Below are 17,697 nucleotides of genomic sequence, written 5' to 3'. Positions count from 1 at the left end.
CTCAAAAACAAAAACACAGTAGATAAAATTTGACATATTCAATTCTGCATGATTCTTAATTTTAGATGAAAAAATTAAGACTATTCCAAAGCAGGAAATTTAGGCTGTTGAGAATGTGCACTAGGTGCTTTCCGTAACAGGATCCTTGAAGGTTAAGCTGTTAGAACTGTAATAATGTTAGATAAATAACCACAGCTAATAGTTGTTTTCATTAATTTTTCTGAGACCAGCATTTGATTACCCAGAACACAACCAGGTGTATACTTGGCAGTGTCTTTTCTACCCAGTTATTTTGATACCTTGTCAGGGTGTGGCCTTGGTCCCTTCTCTTGGTGACCTAACTCTGCTTTCACAGACCCCGGATCAGGTTCTGTCTGATCAAAATGCTAATCTGATCATTAAAATAGAAGATTCATCACTAACAAACGTGAATAATTAGAATTAAACACTATTTACTAATAAAACCTAAATTGTGATTTTTGATTACTCAAAAGTTGCTTGATTTTTTTTTTTAAATTGAGGCAAAATGGAAAGAGCTCACCCTTTCCTTTTTTGGCAGGCAAGCAACTTTTCCTTAAATTCTTGAGTCAATATATGGTTTTCTCAAATCTTTTTACTTTTGTTTTATCAGCTCTGTTTTTTTAAATCATGTTATTAAATAATCTTAGCCATTTGCTAAGCTTTTCTCAAGAAATTTTCATTCTCAATGACATTCTCATTGTCTTACTTCTGCTGTATAATGCCTTCAGCATTTGCTGTATGTGATACTTTGACAACCAGATATTTTCTAGTATGATATTTGATAGTTTCTTTCTTTTGCAGTTCTTATATTTTCTGATTACTTAAACCCTTAGGTGATCTATATGTTGAATAATCTACTTTTCCATTTTTTGTTACTTAAATTTTCACTGTGATACATTATATATGTGCAAAATTTAAATACATCGTCAAACAAGAGAAGTAAATTTTTCCATCTTAAATGATTAATGTAAACATAATACCCAAGTGCCATGAAGCGCTCTGTAAAAGTTGCTCTGTAATATCTTTCTAATTTTGAATCAAGTGCTGAAAATTCTATAGGTTAACTTCTTAATACATGAAGTGAGCAAATATGTTAACACATCTTCATTGTCTTCTGCTCTCTAGGAAGTAAAGGTCTGAAATAAATAGACTTAGGTGAACAAATTAGTAGAATTAGGCCATGTGAGATACAATGGAGTGAGGGACCCTTTTCTTAATAGGAAGCCTTTGTCTGCTCATGGAGTGACCTAAACAGGTGAGACTGGCAGGGAGCCCTTGGCTTTGCCGGATCTGTGCCAAGGTTAGGAAGCTAGACTTTGGCTGATGGGAAGAAGAGTTGCTGGAAAGTGGGCTAAAGTTGCTGTCTGGACATTGTTTTTTTTTTTTTTTTTTTTTTTTCATATATATTTTCATTGAAGTATAGTCAGTTTACAATATTGTGTCAATTTCTGGTGTACAGCACAATACTTCAGTCATATAGGAACATACATATGTTCATTTTCATATTGTCTTTCACCGTAAGTTCTACAAGATATTGAATATAGTTCCCTGTGCTACACAGTATGAACTTGTTGCTATCAGGAAACTATTAAGTGAGGGGGTTTAGGGAATACTGAAACCATGGGTAGTCATTAGTTAGATGCATTTCACCTGTACCTTGCCTTCACTAATCAAGGTGGTTTTAATTGTTGCTATAAAAGACTTGCGTGTCCTCCAAGAGCATGTGGCCTAAGCAATAAGATGTTTGCTGGAGTTGTTCTCCAGGACTGTGGGGTCGTGTGTCTAGTTTGAGCTGTGCTTGTTAAGGCTGGATAGGACCACTGACCTCCCAACTCGGCATGTTTGAGCATCTGCTAGGTGACTTTTTGGTGTTAGAGGGCCCGAAACTCTACCCTCAGGTCGTGCTAAAGGACCTCCATGTTTGAACGTGCAGAAGCCCGTAGCTTAGTTACGCCTGCGCAGACCCGCAATTCTAGCACATCTTTTCCCAATCATGCTCCTCCCCGCCTCAGACCACGCCCTGCTCCTTGAGTCGTCTTCTCAGAAACACCCCGAGCCTCTTGCTTTCAGGAGGCAGATTTGAGACTGGTTCCCCGTCTCCATCTTGGCTGCCTTGTGAATAAACCCTCCCTTTGCTGCAAACCCTGTCTCAGTGTTTTGGCTTGCAGCCCGTCAGTCAAAACGAACCTGGTTTCGCCACAAATGTAACTGGGATTGGATTCTCCAACAAAAAAGCAGTTTGAGGCAAGAACCAAAGGGACTAAAGGAACGAGCAGGCATAAGGAAATGAGGCTACAATCCGAGTGGAATACAGTCCCCTGGATGTTCTGGAAGCTGCGGAGCAACTTGCAGCTCTCAGGTACCACGTGGGAAGAAAGGTGCAGGGAAGGCATGGAAGAGAAATGCTGCTATTTTATACTTTTACCTGGCTATACATTTTGTTGTTGTTGTTGTTGCCATTTAAACAGTTTTCTGAGGTTACTCTTTCATGTTCAGTCATTATTTAAAATCTACAAAAGCACCAATTAACATTTTATTCTATACTATAGCTTCTTTCTCATCTTACTGCTTTTCCCCCATAAAGTAGCACAGTTTTCTTGTAGGTACATTTTTGGGGAGGACTTTTATAGATTGTCAGTGCCAAGTTACTATCGGTGTGCTAATATAAATTAAGAAAAGTGATTCAGATCTTGTTTTGCAGTGGGCTATTCAAAATGTCTGGGCTGATACCAGGTAATTTGCATTTAATTAAAAGTAAAAAGCCTCCTATGTGGAAAATTTGACTAAAATAAAATTCTGAGAACCACTAAAGCTAACCCAATAGCAATTTATTTGCAAGCATATGAAAAATTTGACAGTGTTACATTTGAGTCCTAAGAATAATTTTAATTTCTACTAACATATAAACACATCACACTGGTAAGTGGAGATACACGTCAAGAAAAAACTTTTCTTTTGCCTTCGCTATGTACATAATTGGGAGATTCTGAATCAATTCCATAGTTTCTCATGACTTTGTGTGTGTAGCCCAATACCTAGAGAAAAATAGATCTTTGATATTTTAGAGCATCACGTTTGAGTAACATTCAGATAAGTGAATGTCAGCTGAGCAAGAATGTTTTCTCATCAACCCAAAAGCTGTCAACTATTGAGCAATTAGTTCTAGCTCTGGGCCAGGTAAAGCTCAACAGCTGCTCCCTTCATGGTTTCAAAGGAAATGGAAAGGTAATGATGTTGCCTTTAAAGTAATTCTCAACAGTTTTAGGCTCAGTTCATAGAAGTAGCTTCTTGTTAAACATGGAACAAATCATTGAAATATGAGACAAAATTCACTGGAAGAGTAAATAGGAAAATTTGATATTAACATCCTTGAGGATAGATTTCCATGCTATCAAGAGATGGACAAAGCATACTGGGAAAATCTTATTTTCTATTATTAACTTCATATTTCTTTTTCAAAATAGGAATTCATCTTTTATGACCCAACTATGTCCCAATTCCTAAATGAAGAATTTGATTACTACAGTCCAAAGATACTACTCCTGTCAACTCCTGGGTATTTGGTGCCTCTACATATTCACACCCCCTTAGAATCGTACTTCTTTTTACCTAATTTTTTTTTTATTGTGGCAAAATACAAGTAACGAAATTGGCATCTTAACCATATTTAAGTGTACAGTTTAGTGGTATGAATTCATATTCTTGAGCAACCATCGCTACCATCCATCTCCGGAACTCTTCACCTTGCAAAACAAACCCAATATACATTAAACAGTAACTCTACTTGAAATTGTACTTCTGTATTTGGTATAAACGATTTCCAGCTTTATCAGTCTAACTACATGGTAAGCCCCTTGTAGGGGACAGTCATGTATTAGTTACATAACATACACATTTGGTACTTACTGTCAGGCCCTGTTCCAAGTGCTTTGCAAATATTAACTGTCATCCTTTTATGTTATGGAGGGTCTAGGATGTGCTTTGCACGTGGGAGACGTAAAATATTTGTGGAATGAATTTTGATACCACTTAAGCATTTCAAAGTGACTGGCTGTTCTGGTTGGAAAGTTACGAAAGGAGCAGGTTACTCTGGGGAAATGGCGTGGGGAATAACCCCACGTTGGGTGCAAGTATAAAAAAGTCCTTTATTTTATTCACACTTAGGCCAGGTTCCCACTAAGGAAAGCTAAGAGAAGCTGTTCCTGAATGATGTAGGAAATGACTCAACACAGTTAAGGTTTTCCCTTCCACCAGGACCCGCGGTCAACTGCGAAGATTCAGGAAAAGGAAGACGCTGAGGCTGGGAGGCCCAGGACAGGTCCTGGCTGCCTCTAGCGGGCTGGCGGGCGGGCGGGGTCTCGGCGGGGCGGGGCGGGGCTCCGGGGCGGGGCCAGGCGGCGGGGCGGGGCCGGGGCGGGGCGCGCCTGCACCCGGCGGCGATGGCGGCGGACGGGGACTGGCAGGATTTCTATGAGTTCCAGGAGCCGGCCCGGAGCCTCCAGGACCAGGAGAACTGTAACGCGAGCCCCGAAGCCGGGGCAGGGCCGGGCGGGGGAGGCGACGGCTTCCCAGCGCTGGCCTGCAGCTTGGAGGAGAAGCTGAGCCTGTGTTTCCGCCCCTCGGGTCCGGCCGCTGAGCCCCCGAGGGCGGCCGTGCGGCCCATCACCGAGTGCAGCCTCCTGCAGGGGGACGAGTGAGTGCGGGCCCTGCCGGGAGCGGGCGGGAGCCTCCCCTGCCCCTCGTCCAGCCACTCGGTCCGCAGCCTTGGCGGGACTCCCGCCACAGACTCCTCCCCGCGCCCTCCTTCCTCCTCCATCAACTCCCTAGTCCCGCCCCTCCCTGTTCTCCCACCTCCTTGCTTGGGGCTTTCGGCCTCTGAGCGCCTGGTGATTTAAATCCCCTAGTCCCCTGCCCCCCATAAGCCCTTAAACCTCCTACTCCTTCCTCGAAAACCACCTCATGTTTGGTTTAGAGGGGAGTTTCCTTGTACAGAGCCCCGTAGTTAGAGATAGTACCTCCTCGGGCACATGTGTAGCCATTCATTCATTCAGCTAGCATTTATTAAGCTCCTGAAAAGTGCCAGAGGCTGCTTTGCTCTGGGAATACCGAGATGACTGGACATTACCCGTCTCAAGCAGAGCCAACCTAAGGAGGGAGCTAGATTTGTAAACAAACATTAGTATGGGTGTGACAAACGCCCTAATGGATATATGTGCAAAATATAGAAGATTTAAAAGGGCTTGTGTATGTTTGTCTGTGTGTGTAAGGAAAGACTTTGTAGAGAAAGAAATGTGAAAACTGTATCCTCATGGATGAGTGGGAGCTCGCCCAGCAGGTAAAGAAATGTCTAGTATCCTAGCTCAAGGATATAGCACATGCAAAGGTACTGAGAAGTTGAAGCAGCATTTATGCTACAGGAATTTATTGACTTTATCTGATAACCCAGGTAGAGTGCGAGCCCCCACAGAGGCAAAAACGAAAAGTTCTGGTTATAAATAGCAAGGATCTCCTAGTCTGGAGGGGAAACCAATGCATAAACAGGTGATTATTACAGAATCATCTAAGTGCAATGATAGGAAGTTCACAGGGATTTATGAGAGCTAGGGGAATGGAGGGACAGAATCTATTTAACCAGCCAGAACCCTAGTTATAATTTGGTTAAGTAAGGTTGTAATTATGTACCATGGTTTTACTCCAAAAAAAAAATACTAAGGAATGATAAGAGTGAGGGAATTTGGGAATATTGTAATGTAGGGGGAGAGGAGCCCTGGAGAGGCCAAGGGTGAAATTAATGGAGTAAATGCTGAGGTTGTGGGTTAGGGATGGGTTTTCAGGATATGGATGGGATAGAGCTTAGAGGTTAGGGAAGACTTCTTGAGAGATGGAGAAAGATCCATGGGCATAGAAAGGCTACTCACCTGATGGTCATTCTCTCTGAATCAGAAGATTTATCAAGAAGAGGGGGTTGGGAATGGGGAGCCTGTAAACATGGCTTAGCAGTGGTTTGGGCCCAGCTGTGCTTAGAGATCATATCTTTTCATTGGTACCTCTGTACAGTGTTCTGCCCAGACACACAAGGAAGAGTTTATGATGGGAAATTAATATACACAGATAGGCATGCAGTCAGTGGCAAAAGAATGACATTTTAAAACGTCTGTTCCCAAAGAGAAGGTAGTGTTATATGTGTATGTAGATGTATATACTTGGAATCACTAGACACAGGACATACCTTTTGACTTTAAAATTATATATTTGGGTTCATCAAGAGTAACTTCTCAAAGTAGATTAGTAGTTTGTAGACAAATAGTTAAGATTCCCTATTTTTGCTTCACCTGTACTGTCTGAACAGTAGTGTATCTTAGCCTTTGCTTAAATCTTAGGTTGATGTAAAACAAAAAAAAATTTTGTTACTCTTGGTAATGGTTCTTAGTAGATGATATGTTGGTGGTAATGCATCTTGCTTGATTTGAGAATGCATGAGAAATCTTTTCTGAGCAGGGGCTGCTCACCACTCTCAGTGCCCCTTTCTGTTGCAGACATCTGCTCTCCATTGCTTGATAGAGTCCTTTCCTGATCCTTTCACTAGAGAGAGTTGAGAATTCTCTGCTTAGATAGTGCCTTGCCTTAGGGCACTTTATTTCACTTCTGAGTCCCAGTTTTAGTTTTGGTTAAATACAGATTGTGCTTATCTATGCTAAGGCTTTACTTGAGAAAGTTCTGGTGCAGGATTCAACGTCAGCAGAACTTTGACCTCCTTTGGAAAATTGCCATCCTGCTAGATGTTTGTGACTGGTTGTAGTACTTTATGATAAGGATAAAAGCAGGTCATATCTTGACTGGAGAATTCTAGAAATCTTTTCCTTAACTCTGCCCCACTTCCTTCTAGCCACAGTTGATCTGATCTTGGTGGAGATAGAGGGCTGTGAATTGTCCTTCACTTTCTTGGGAGATCAGATTCACCCCACAGCCACTTCTCTTACATGAACTCTTCCATTACACTTGTCCTTTTATTCTGGCCTCACTTAAGATGAAGTTAACAAGCAGGCAAAACAAACCTCAAACTCTGGACTGTCTTCACCTGCTGGAATATCCTACTTGAGTTCCTGATCAGGGTTAGGTATATTGTCAGTTACTCAGTATTTGAAAAATCTTTTACCCAGGAAGATGTGGGCCAGAAACCAAGCAAGTTTAGCAATCCAGAACTGTTGTATCCAGTTTGAGCACATTGGCATCAGAAGAGATGATGATTCCAGCAGAGAGGAGGAGAGAAATGAACCATGCATATGGGAGATTTGCTGGGTAAATGAGCCAGTTTTCTAGAGCTTTTTGGGTTCACTTTTTCACTGAGGCTAATGTGCATTCTGAAGCCAAATATCATTTTGGGATTTTATGTTTTTGGCATTTGTGGTCCCATTGCTGCTTCTCTTTAGCACCAAATCCCATTTCATTAAGTCAGTTTGTTGTTTCTCTATTTTAAAGCTTGCATTCTTATTTTTATGCCCCCGTGGCCTTGTTTTTGTGTCCTCATGGCCTACACACTTGGAAAAAACCCCACCCAATTATTTAGTGGCTCATTCACAGCTAGGTATCTATTATAAATGTTAGGGTTTTTTGTTTCCTTTATGACATCTATGTGTATATGACATCTATGTATACATCTCTGGCCATTAAGTAGCTTATATATAGTATTGAACTTTCCTTATCCTAATTAAACTTCATCTCTCTATATTTCTAAACTTTTTTTTCATGCAGTGTCCAGTTTTCTTTAATACTGATTATTACTTTGGGACCAGAACTGAATTTTGGTCATGAAATTGGAGTCTGCTGTCCCTATTTTGGTGTGGTTTGGGATTTTCCTCAATATAACTCATTTGAATTAATGCTTAAAGTTATAGAGGTGGAAGGAACGTCTGTTATTCTTGTCCAAGCTGCTCGTTTTACAAAGTCCAGCTAATACCTACAGAGGTTAAGGGACATTGCCAGAGACTCATTGTTTGAATGGAGACAAGAGTCTGTTTTGTGAATTCCATTTTACCCTATTGTCTCGCGAAAATGCCGTTTGATAATCAGGAAGGGTAACTGCATTGGATATAACCTGTGCCTTTTATCATGAACTCCTTTTCTTTCCCTTTTCCTTTTACCTTAGTCTCAGCTTATTATATTATAAATTGGATATTAAACCTTAGTTTCTCATGGAGACTGAATTCTTTCTCCAGAAGGGAGAACAAACCTTTGGTTAGAAAGAGATTATTCACTCTATAAAATAGTCTATATGTTTGGAAGTTACAGAAGAAAAGTAAGTGTAAAGTACAGTCTATTTGCTACCTGTGTGGTTCTGGAAACATTACTTAACTTCCCTGTGCTTTATTTTTCTCATCTGTAAAGTGGGGATAATAATGGTTCTTCCTAATACTGTTTTGGGGCATTAAAAGAGTTAAAGTGTGTAAATTGCTCAGACTACATGTAAATTGCTTACCTAGTGCCTGGCACACAGTACAGTGGAAATGTTCGCTCTTGACTTCGGGAGAGTCTTCTCTTCTACTTCCCTTCCCCTCAGGACTTGTCAGCCCCATAATATGGTTTTCCTTTAGTTTTATTTAGGAAGGTTTACTTTGTTGATGTTATTCTGAGAAACAATAGGCTTCCTGGTTTTTTCTTTGCTTTGATATTTTTTGTTTTCTCTAACTGTAGTACTAGATATTTGTTTAATAAAAGACATATAGAATGTTAACTTTCACTGACTGTAGTTTTCTTTTTAAGGATTTGGAATGCCCTGACAGATAATTATGGACATGTAATGCCTGTAGACTGGAAGTCTTCCCATACTAGGACCTTGCATTTGCTTACTCTGAACCTCTCAGAAAAAGGGGTAAGTTAGGAATTGTACTAATTGTTTCTGAGTAACTGATTCAGATAATGGAACTGAAAAGTAGCATTTCTGTTTAACCAAAGTTCTTTGAGTTGCTTATTTCCAAGCTTATGGCGATTGGAGTGGCCCTCTATTGCCATCTTGGCTCTGCTCCTGCTAACTTGCTAGTTCTTCCCTCCAGTTCTTCCCTGGCACACTCACTTTTTTATGTTTAGGTAAATTTTCATCACCTATGCATGAACAGCAATGATCAGCCGTTGTTTTCCAGCTTAAATAACATAATTTTGATGTGTTGAGAACACTGAGAACCCGTTTTTGATTTAATATATGGAGGGTACTGGAGTATCTACAGATTTAACTTTCTGGTGAATTTAATGACTTGCTGGACATGTTATCCCAAGACTGTGTATTCCTGTGAATATTGGGGAACCTTTAAAAGGCATTTCAATTCTTGGCATTCTAATGTGTTCTTCGTTTACCATTGGAGGCTGCCAGGTATCTTAGGACTGTAAGTGAAGACACCTTGAGTGAGAAGTGTGAGCACATGTGATAGGACAGCAAGGGGGACAGAGGAGGGAAGAGAATTGCTTTAAGTGGAAAATCAGTGTTTAAAGCTGATGAGAAGTGTAGCCAGATGTAAATTTCAGGGCCCAACTATTTAAATTCTTCATCAAATAACAATGTAAACTCTTGCCAGATCTTTTGGCATGCTCTGCATTTCATTAAGTGTGTTTGTGTAATTACTGGGAATACAATGCAGTAGGGCTGTCAGTATTTTAAATAGTATTGTTAATATTTTGTGAAATGATTTTCTTAAATACATGATTCAGAGAAGCTTGCTATCGAATATTTTCTAGTAAAATAAGGATTCTGACTATATTTTAGTATTCTAGTAGGTATAGCATTTTATTGTTTGTTCCAATTATTAATCCCTTTAAGCTGTTTTGCAGACTGACCTGACATACATTTAGGGAAAGGAATAAAAAAATACCTTATGATCTGTCTTCTGTTTATTTTGATCCTAGCTATCATTCTGGACTTGGTTTAAGTTTCCCTTCCTCTCTGAAGCTTCCTATTACTGTTTTAGCCTTTGCTGATCTCATGGAATTATATAATTTTAGAGTTGGAAGGGACTTTAAAGGACACTTAATCCAACCTCTTACTTGGGGGGAATCCCCACCTACACCATCTCTGACAGATGGTCATTTAGCCATGGCCTAAATCCCCACACGGAAGGAAAATGTACTCCTCTTTGTGGGAATCGGTTACACTTGTTGGGGTGTGAAAATCTTAAGGGACTTAAAATCTGTCCCACAGAATTTAGCCCTCTAGTGTCCTGGGTGCTGGTCCATAGCACTCTGTCCCTGTCTCAAATCATTATTGTATTCTCTTATTAATTATGTGTTTCTGGGTCTGTCATTAGATTGACTTCCTGGTAGGTACCTTTGTATTTGTCTTTATTAACTACCACTGTGCCTGGGACATAGTGAATTCTAAGACTAGTGTTTGTTGAGTGAACAAGTGAATAATCTCATCAGTGAGGATGTAAGGCCAGAGATCATGGTGGAAAGTGTTTTTTTTTTTTAATGTTTTCTATATTTAACATAGTGCTGAATCTGCAATAGCCAATCAGTGAGTACTTTTTTGTTTGACATATTAAAAAATAGTACAGAAGAGATCCTTTCATAGTTTCAAAGAGAAATACGTTAACAGAGTGAATGGGACACTCTAATGCAGCTTCTTCAAATATTGTTCTTCGATTACCTCTTGGGACATCACTCCCTTTTTCTGCCTTTGACCGTTGTTTTCAGTGCCAGAGCAATGGTACAGCCAAGGGTAATGATTAGTAGTGACTTGGAGTTTAATACTAGTACTCTTTGTAAAAGCCTTACCTGGAAAACTCAGCGGATTAAAATGGACCCATGATCATCCAACATCTGTCTAACTTGACGCGACTACCCAGGTGATGAACGCAACTGAGAATGCTGTTCCTCAGGAATGGGTAGCGCGCGCTAAATTCCTGAAGGACAAGTGCACAACAAGGAACTAAGTAAGAAGCAACCATGTTATTCTTTTTTTTTTAAATTATCCAAACTAGCACACTTTATTAATAATTATGCCAAGATAATGGATGTAGACCAGGACTTTCCCAGTCAAACTGGGATGCATGGCCACCTATTTATAATAGTACGTTGTCTTCCAGTATGACAAGAAGTTCTTAAAAAAAAAGATTGATTACTCTACCAGGGATTTTACACATTCATTCCTGTGCCATCATGGTGGAGAGAAGCTTGGTAAAGACCTCACATCCTTTAATAGAATTAGTCACTTTCTCCTGAGGTGTTGAGACTAATTCTGATGAGCTCATCTATATTATTGGCAGCATTAATAACAGATTTGCCTCTATTGCAACCATGTTATTCTGTTAGGTAGCATGTAATTTTTTTTTTTTTAACCTGGGGAAGTTATTTACCATTGCCAACTGTGTGCTCTATTTTTTCCATAGCTGGACTGAACTACCTTTTGGAAGCGTTCTTTAGATTATTCCAACTGTAAAACAGGGTCTATTTGAAATTGTTTGACACAGGGAGAAGAAATTTCTTTTGCATTAAGATGACTAAAACATTCAGGAACCCACAGTTCCCTAGATTTCAGATATTAATTTTTTTTCATTGATGTTTAAGATGGCACACTTTGGGTCTTTTCTAGAGGAAGGCGACTAGTACATTCCAAATTCTTACATGCGCACATTTTTTCCACTTGAGGCAGCTTCAGTTTCATAGCGGGAAACAGAACCACAGCTCTGTATCTCAGCCTGGCACAGGAAGGAGTGATGGGAATGCTTGGCAAAGAGCAGGCGTGTTGGTGCCGAGTGGGAGCGTGAATTATGACACCCGTGACAGCCAAGGTTAGTTTTCAAAGCCCGAAAGGGATTCCAGCCCTGAGCATATGCCATCTCTGTGGGGAATGGGCTTGGCTCCCTCTCTGGAAAAATGGTGTGGGATCATTATTTCTGTTGTCATGGAAATTTATTCTAATGGCTTATCGGTATCACTCATGTGTTTTGGCAATAGCTGCAAACCTGTTCTAAATCCAGTGCAGTTCTTGATCATGCTTATGTGATAGAAAGCTTCTAAATCACTTTCCCTTAGGAACATCTCCTGTGCCGTATTCTTCTCTGGCCATGAGTATTTCTTTGGGGACAGAGACTTTGTTTAATGTACCTTTATATCTTGAAGGGTAGAAACAGGAAGAAGATAATAACATTTTCTTTAAGAGTAATTTAAATTTTTTTTTTTTTTTTTTTTTTGGTTAATGGGGAAGGTAATTAGGTTTATTTATTTGTTTTTAAGTGGAGATACTGGGGATTGAACCCAGGACCTCGTGTGTGCTAAGCACGCACTCTACCACCGAGCTATACCCTCCCCTCTGTAAGAGTAATTTTAAAATTAAAACTTCATCTTGTCTATCAGGGGAGAAACCATATAAACTATGGTTCCCAAGTAATAGCACAGAATTGTGATTTTTGGGGGGTGTGGGAAGTTAAGGATCAGTGAGTATAGTTGTTAGGTTTACTCTACGTTATCCATACACCCTTCTGGTCGTATGGCGGCACTTTTCATCTCCACTTTTACAGTCTTGGAATCAAACATCCTCTCTCATCAAGAGCCAAGTCTCTTGGCTTTTCTCCTTTCTTATTAACAGGATAACTGTCTAGTTTAAAAAACTAAACTAAAGCTCTAGGACTTAACATGAAGAAGCAGCCTCTGCCCTACTTACCTTGTCATCCTTGGTTTCCACTCACCAGAGGCCAGCATCTTGAACTACTTCAGCTGTTTCTTCCAGCAGAGGACATGCTCCTGTCATTTTACTTGACTTTACCCTTAGGGTAATAATAGCCTTTCTGTGGTTGATTTAGGTTATCATTGGCTCACTAATTCAACCTCAGAGCCATAAAACTCATTTTAGTCAGTGAAACATGCTAGATAATCTATCGATCTCTCTTTTCTTTCTCTCTGTCTTGCTTTTCTTGATTTCTTCTGCAGTAATGGTTCTAATCTGAACTAGTTACTCTCTAGTTGAGCTTCACAGCCATCATTCTGGGAACTTCACATCACCATCATTACAAGAGTTCCTTTCACCTCTTCTTGTGTTAGATCCTATATCTGCTTCCTTTTTCATTTTCCTCCTGGTTTTAATGGAGCATATTCTGCAGTACCTTCCTGAAAAAGGGTGCATGAAAGGTAGTCTTTGAGAACTTGAGTGTCTGAAAATGTCTTTATTCTCACCCCTCCCCTAATAGTTTAGCTGGATAAATGAATCTAGGGTACCATTTTTCGAAACATGGCAGTTACATTAATTTTCTGCTTCTGTTATTTGAATTCTCAACAGCAACATTTTGATTTCTGATCCTTTTAATGTGGTGGTTTCCTTTTCTCTCAAAGCTTTTAGGTTCCGCCCCCAACAGTGTTCTGAAATTTCATGATATGTCAAAGGCCGTGTGCAGGCCTTTTCCTAGCCTGATGGTGCAGTGAGAAAGGTGAGAAAGGTGAGAAGGATGAGGAGGTGTGTCATGACGGTGGTGTAGTATGGCGTCGCAGTGTGTGGTCCAGATAGAGCCTGGGGTGCTGACGTGGCTCCTCTCCCAGCCTGATGTTAGGAGAGGCAGCACCCCAGCAGTTTTCTTTGCACTGCTCACCTGCAGGTGTCTTACTCTGTGGGCTGTGTTCACCATCAAACTTTGGACATGTGAGGAATGAGGGAAGCAGTAGGGACCTCCCTCTATCCAGTTGTATCTTCAGTTTCGTGTATATTCTCTGCACTGGTAAATAATTTTCCCAGGTCAAACATTATTTTTTAAATTATATACCATCTAATGGAAACATACAGTTGCTTCTTGCATAGTTCTTGTTGCCCATTTGTTCTTTGGGAACTCCACGTGTGCCACTCCTTCTGAGGAACAGAGTCTTAATATCAGTTCTGCTCATCGTCTGGATGGTCATGTCATGACAGATAGGTGTAGTATAGAAGACCACTTGTCCATTTTAATCTGCTGAGTTTTCCAGGGTAGGCCTTTACAGTTAGTAAACTCTAGGTCATTATTATGGGGGCTGTTAATGTTGGTTTGGGCAGGTTAAAGGACACCATGGTGTGGTGTGATGCCCCAGGGGTGGCAACAGCAAGCAGCCCTCTAGCAGCCTTGAAGAGAGGTGAAGAGAGGTAAAGAGAGGAAGAGGCCACCAGACCTGGAGAGAGTAGCAGTAGGGGAGAGGTCAGCTGGATAGGAGCTGCAGCCTTTGGAAATCTGGTAAAGGAGACGGCAGAGTAAATGCGCAGTCCTCACCCTCTCACCTTCCAGTCTCCTGCTAGCGTCTACCAGTGCTGTCAACCCAACTGGAAGCCAGAAGTCAAGGGCATCCTTTGATGTAGTTCATAAAGGTCAGCCTCCTGGGGCACCTACTAGGGAGGAAACTGCAGTGAGGCAAAGGGAAAATCTCCAGCATGGTTAGGTTTAAAGATATTTTTGGAGCCTAGAATTACTCTTCTTTTTGGAAGAAGAGGTAGATACTCACCTGGAAGGGCTAAGCAGGAGCCTTGTGGACAGGTCCTGTCTGGCCAGGGAGTTATTTATCTTTCACTCTGTTAGAAGTTAGTTTGTGAGTAATCAACTTTATGTTTTCTGTGGAATTTTAACATATACCAATCTTACTATTAGATCGTTAATTTAATAACATTTGCTGCTAACCCTGCCTGTTCCCCACCCCCCTTCAGTCCCCATTTGCTGTAATTCCCTACAACTTACTAACAAACACCGTGTATCTTTGTACTTCTAGACACTCTTCCCCGTGGAGTAAACAGCTAAGTGTGTGTCTGTATTGGACAATAGGGGAGGCGTGCAGCACCTTAGCAATTTCACATTCATTCCACAGTCCTCTCATTTCTGTTTGAGATGACTATGCAGAGCACCTCACCCCCAGCCTGGTACAGAGCAACTGTTGTAACATCTCCACTTTAAAGCTCCCGGCAGAAGCATGCTTTCCTGTGCAGCCTCCTTCACCCAGACACTGACCATTGTGATCAGAACGTCCTGCTTTTCACCCTGGGTATTTTTTGTTTTTAGATGAGTGACAGCCTGCTCTTTGATACCTCGGATGATGAGGAGCTGAGAGAACAGCTGGATATGCACTCAATCATCGTCTCCTGTGTCAACGACGAGCCCCTCTTCACTGCAGACCAGGTACCGGGGAGAACCCATCAACGAAGGGAGGGAACCCTGAGCTAAGAAGCGATTTCTGATTGTGGCCCTAAGTGATGGGTTGTTGGAATTTACTTACCTTTTTCCTGCACTTTCGGGTTATATAGGCTTAACAACTAGCTCCTGAGGAAAGAAGAAAGTATATGTAATCTGAAGCAGATGGACTATGTTAGCTGGGAAGATTTTTTTCAATATATGCAATTTTCCAAGATAAGCAGTGTTAAAACAGTACAGTGGGTTACTAAAGGAGGGTTATTGCTTACACTGGAATCAGAAAAAAATACCATGAATTTTCTTCTTTCCTTAGATTTAGCCAGACATGGGCAAACTGTATCTTTACGTAAATTATCTAGTTTTTCTAAAACCTATGTGAAAAAGCATTAGCACTTATTAGAAGTCCATATTGTGCACCCCAGAGAGAAGTGAGCATTATTCCTGTGGAATGCTCTAATAATGTCAACCCTGTATTCATCTGAAACCAGTTGAGTCAGCATTCTCATTTTCTGAATACTCTTCCCACTTCTGCTGTATTGTCAAAATGTGGTGCGAGAACTTCTTCCTGAAATCAAGTGTTCCATGGCTGCTGGGACTGTCGAGTTCTACCACACTGTATTTTTAGGCTGGAAAGATGAGGTCAGTAAAGATACATATGGCAAGGTTGGGAGGAGTACGTTAAAAATGTGTCATTTTGATGCTCCTTAGTCATATTTGTGGTTGAGTAGTCCTAATCTTGGAAAGCACATGGTGCTTATAAAGCACGATAGTAAGTTAGAGGGCTGAGGGTGGTAGAGCCTGATTTTCCAGGGGAGGATGTGACCCTGGGCATTTGTCGCCTCCTCCATAATCTGCCCAAAAGCCATAAGCTAACCCTGCTTTTAAGACTGAAACAGAGTCTGTAGCCTCTTTCAGTGTCTCATTTTCCTTTTTAAAATGCCTATTTTCGAAACTCTTCTTACTGGTTAACTCAGCCTCCACCCCTTCAAGTTTATGTCTGTTTTCACTTAGTACAAATGTTACACGTTAAGCTCGCTGATTCATATTGTATTTTTTTCTAATAGTTTTTTAAAAACTCTTAGGTCCAGAGTAATTTTTCTAGTTTTCCTTAAAATTTCACTGAGCTCTATATTCTTCTTAATTTTTGGAATCTGTAACCGGGCAAGAAACTGCTGTAAGATTTGAGCAACCCAGCATGTGACAGTAGATCATTGATTCAAAGGCAGATACGTTTCTAAAATTGTCCTGCTTTCATGCAGCTTTTTTTGTTTTAAGTTTCTACATATAAGGTCATTTTTTAATACCCATTTATCTCTCATTGAATTAATATATGAAATTCTTTGTCTGCTGTTGAAGGAAAATTTTGCTGCCATAGAGGTAGTATCTTGCTTTGCATATAAGTTTTGTACACTGTTGTATTTTCTAAACTTTGTGTCAGTTTCATTGCGTAGCTTTAGACTGAGCACTTGCACGTGGTATATGGTAAACTTTCTGTCACCGACTTCTTTTTAAGTATAACTAGGATCTGGTTCTGGCATGTGTGAAGTAGCTTGTACATGCATTTGTGGCACCATTTCTCAGACATCACAAGAGCTGATAGGGTCTACTGAATCGGGATGGACCTGTTTTTTTGTTTTTTTTTGTTTTTTTTTTGGTACCCCATGTGGGACATGAAGTGATGGACCTTTTACATCATGTTCTGTTTTATTTTGCATTTAGTTATGTTGTAAATTTTGGGGGGATACACCATGTGTACTCTTACAAATCAAACTAACGATGACTCAGAACACCCACGTGTGCACGCTGTTGGTTAATGGAGGATTTAGTGTACTTCTACTCTGGCTGCTTCCGATGAGGGCTGCTCTGCAGATGGATGTTTTCTCCTGTGTTCAACTTGATTAACAGTGGTTTGTGTATTTTGGAAGGTGATTGAAGAAATTGAAGAAATGATGCAGGAGTCACCAGACCCGGAAGACGATGAAACCCCCACCCAGTCAGATCGGCTTTCAATGCTTTCCCAGGAAATTCAGACTCTTAAGAGGTCTAGCACAAGCAGTTACGAAGAGAGTAAGAAACCTGACTCAGATCGGGGCTCTGTGTGCTCTCGTGTGCCGCACCCACGTAGCGGGACGGTCTCCAGGAGTCTTTGCCTCTCGCAGGCTGGGTTGCATGTCCCTCCCCCGCCTCTCACTAATACTGGGGCATAGCCAGGCGGGCCGTTGCTCAGGGGCCGCGTCATACTCACCTTTGCCTCCTTTGTCCGCCTGGGCGGCTGTAACAGTACCGCAGGCTGGGTGGCTTCCACCACGGAGATGTGTTTCCTCACAGTTCTCGAGGCTGGAAGTTCGAGATCAAAGTGTCAGCAGGTCTGATTTCTTCTGAGGCCTCTTCTCTGTCCTCACGTGGACTTTCTGTGTGTTCCTATCTCCTAATCTTATTTTTAAGGGCATTGGTTACATTGGATTAGGGCCCACCCTACCGGCTTCATTTTAACATAGTGATCTCTTTAAAGACACTGTCTCCAAATCCGGTCGTATTCTGAGGTGCTGGGAGTTAG

The 17,697-nt window shown here is 41.0% G+C and overlaps 1 protein-coding gene across 2 annotated transcripts in view; it reads left to right on the top strand.

The window, feature by feature from the left end:
• Positions 1-4,426: 4,426 nt before the first annotated feature.
• Positions 4,427-17,697, top strand: part of FEZ2 (fasciculation and elongation protein zeta 2) — a 39,318-nt gene continuing 26,047 nt past the window's right edge. Inside the window, exons 1-4 of one of the 2 annotated variants that reach the window (XM_032497344.1) lie at positions 4,427-4,714; positions 8,782-8,890; positions 15,012-15,128; positions 17,066-17,207. In XM_032497344.1, coding sequence (XP_032353235.1) covers positions 4,461-4,714; positions 8,782-8,890; positions 15,012-15,128; positions 17,066-17,207 — 622 coding nt within the window. In that variant the 5' untranslated portion in view covers positions 4,427-4,460. The remainder of the gene's footprint in view (positions 4,715-8,781; positions 8,891-15,011; positions 15,129-17,065; positions 17,208-17,697) is intronic. The other variant, XM_032497345.1, reaches the window with a different exon arrangement.

The sequence above is a fragment of the Camelus ferus genome, chromosome 15 (assembly GCF_009834535.1).
Source record: "Camelus ferus isolate YT-003-E chromosome 15, BCGSAC_Cfer_1.0, whole genome shotgun sequence".
NCBI classification, from domain to species: Eukaryota; Metazoa; Chordata; class Mammalia; order Artiodactyla; family Camelidae; genus Camelus; species Camelus ferus.
This window is presented reverse-complemented; position numbering and strand designations above follow the sequence as displayed.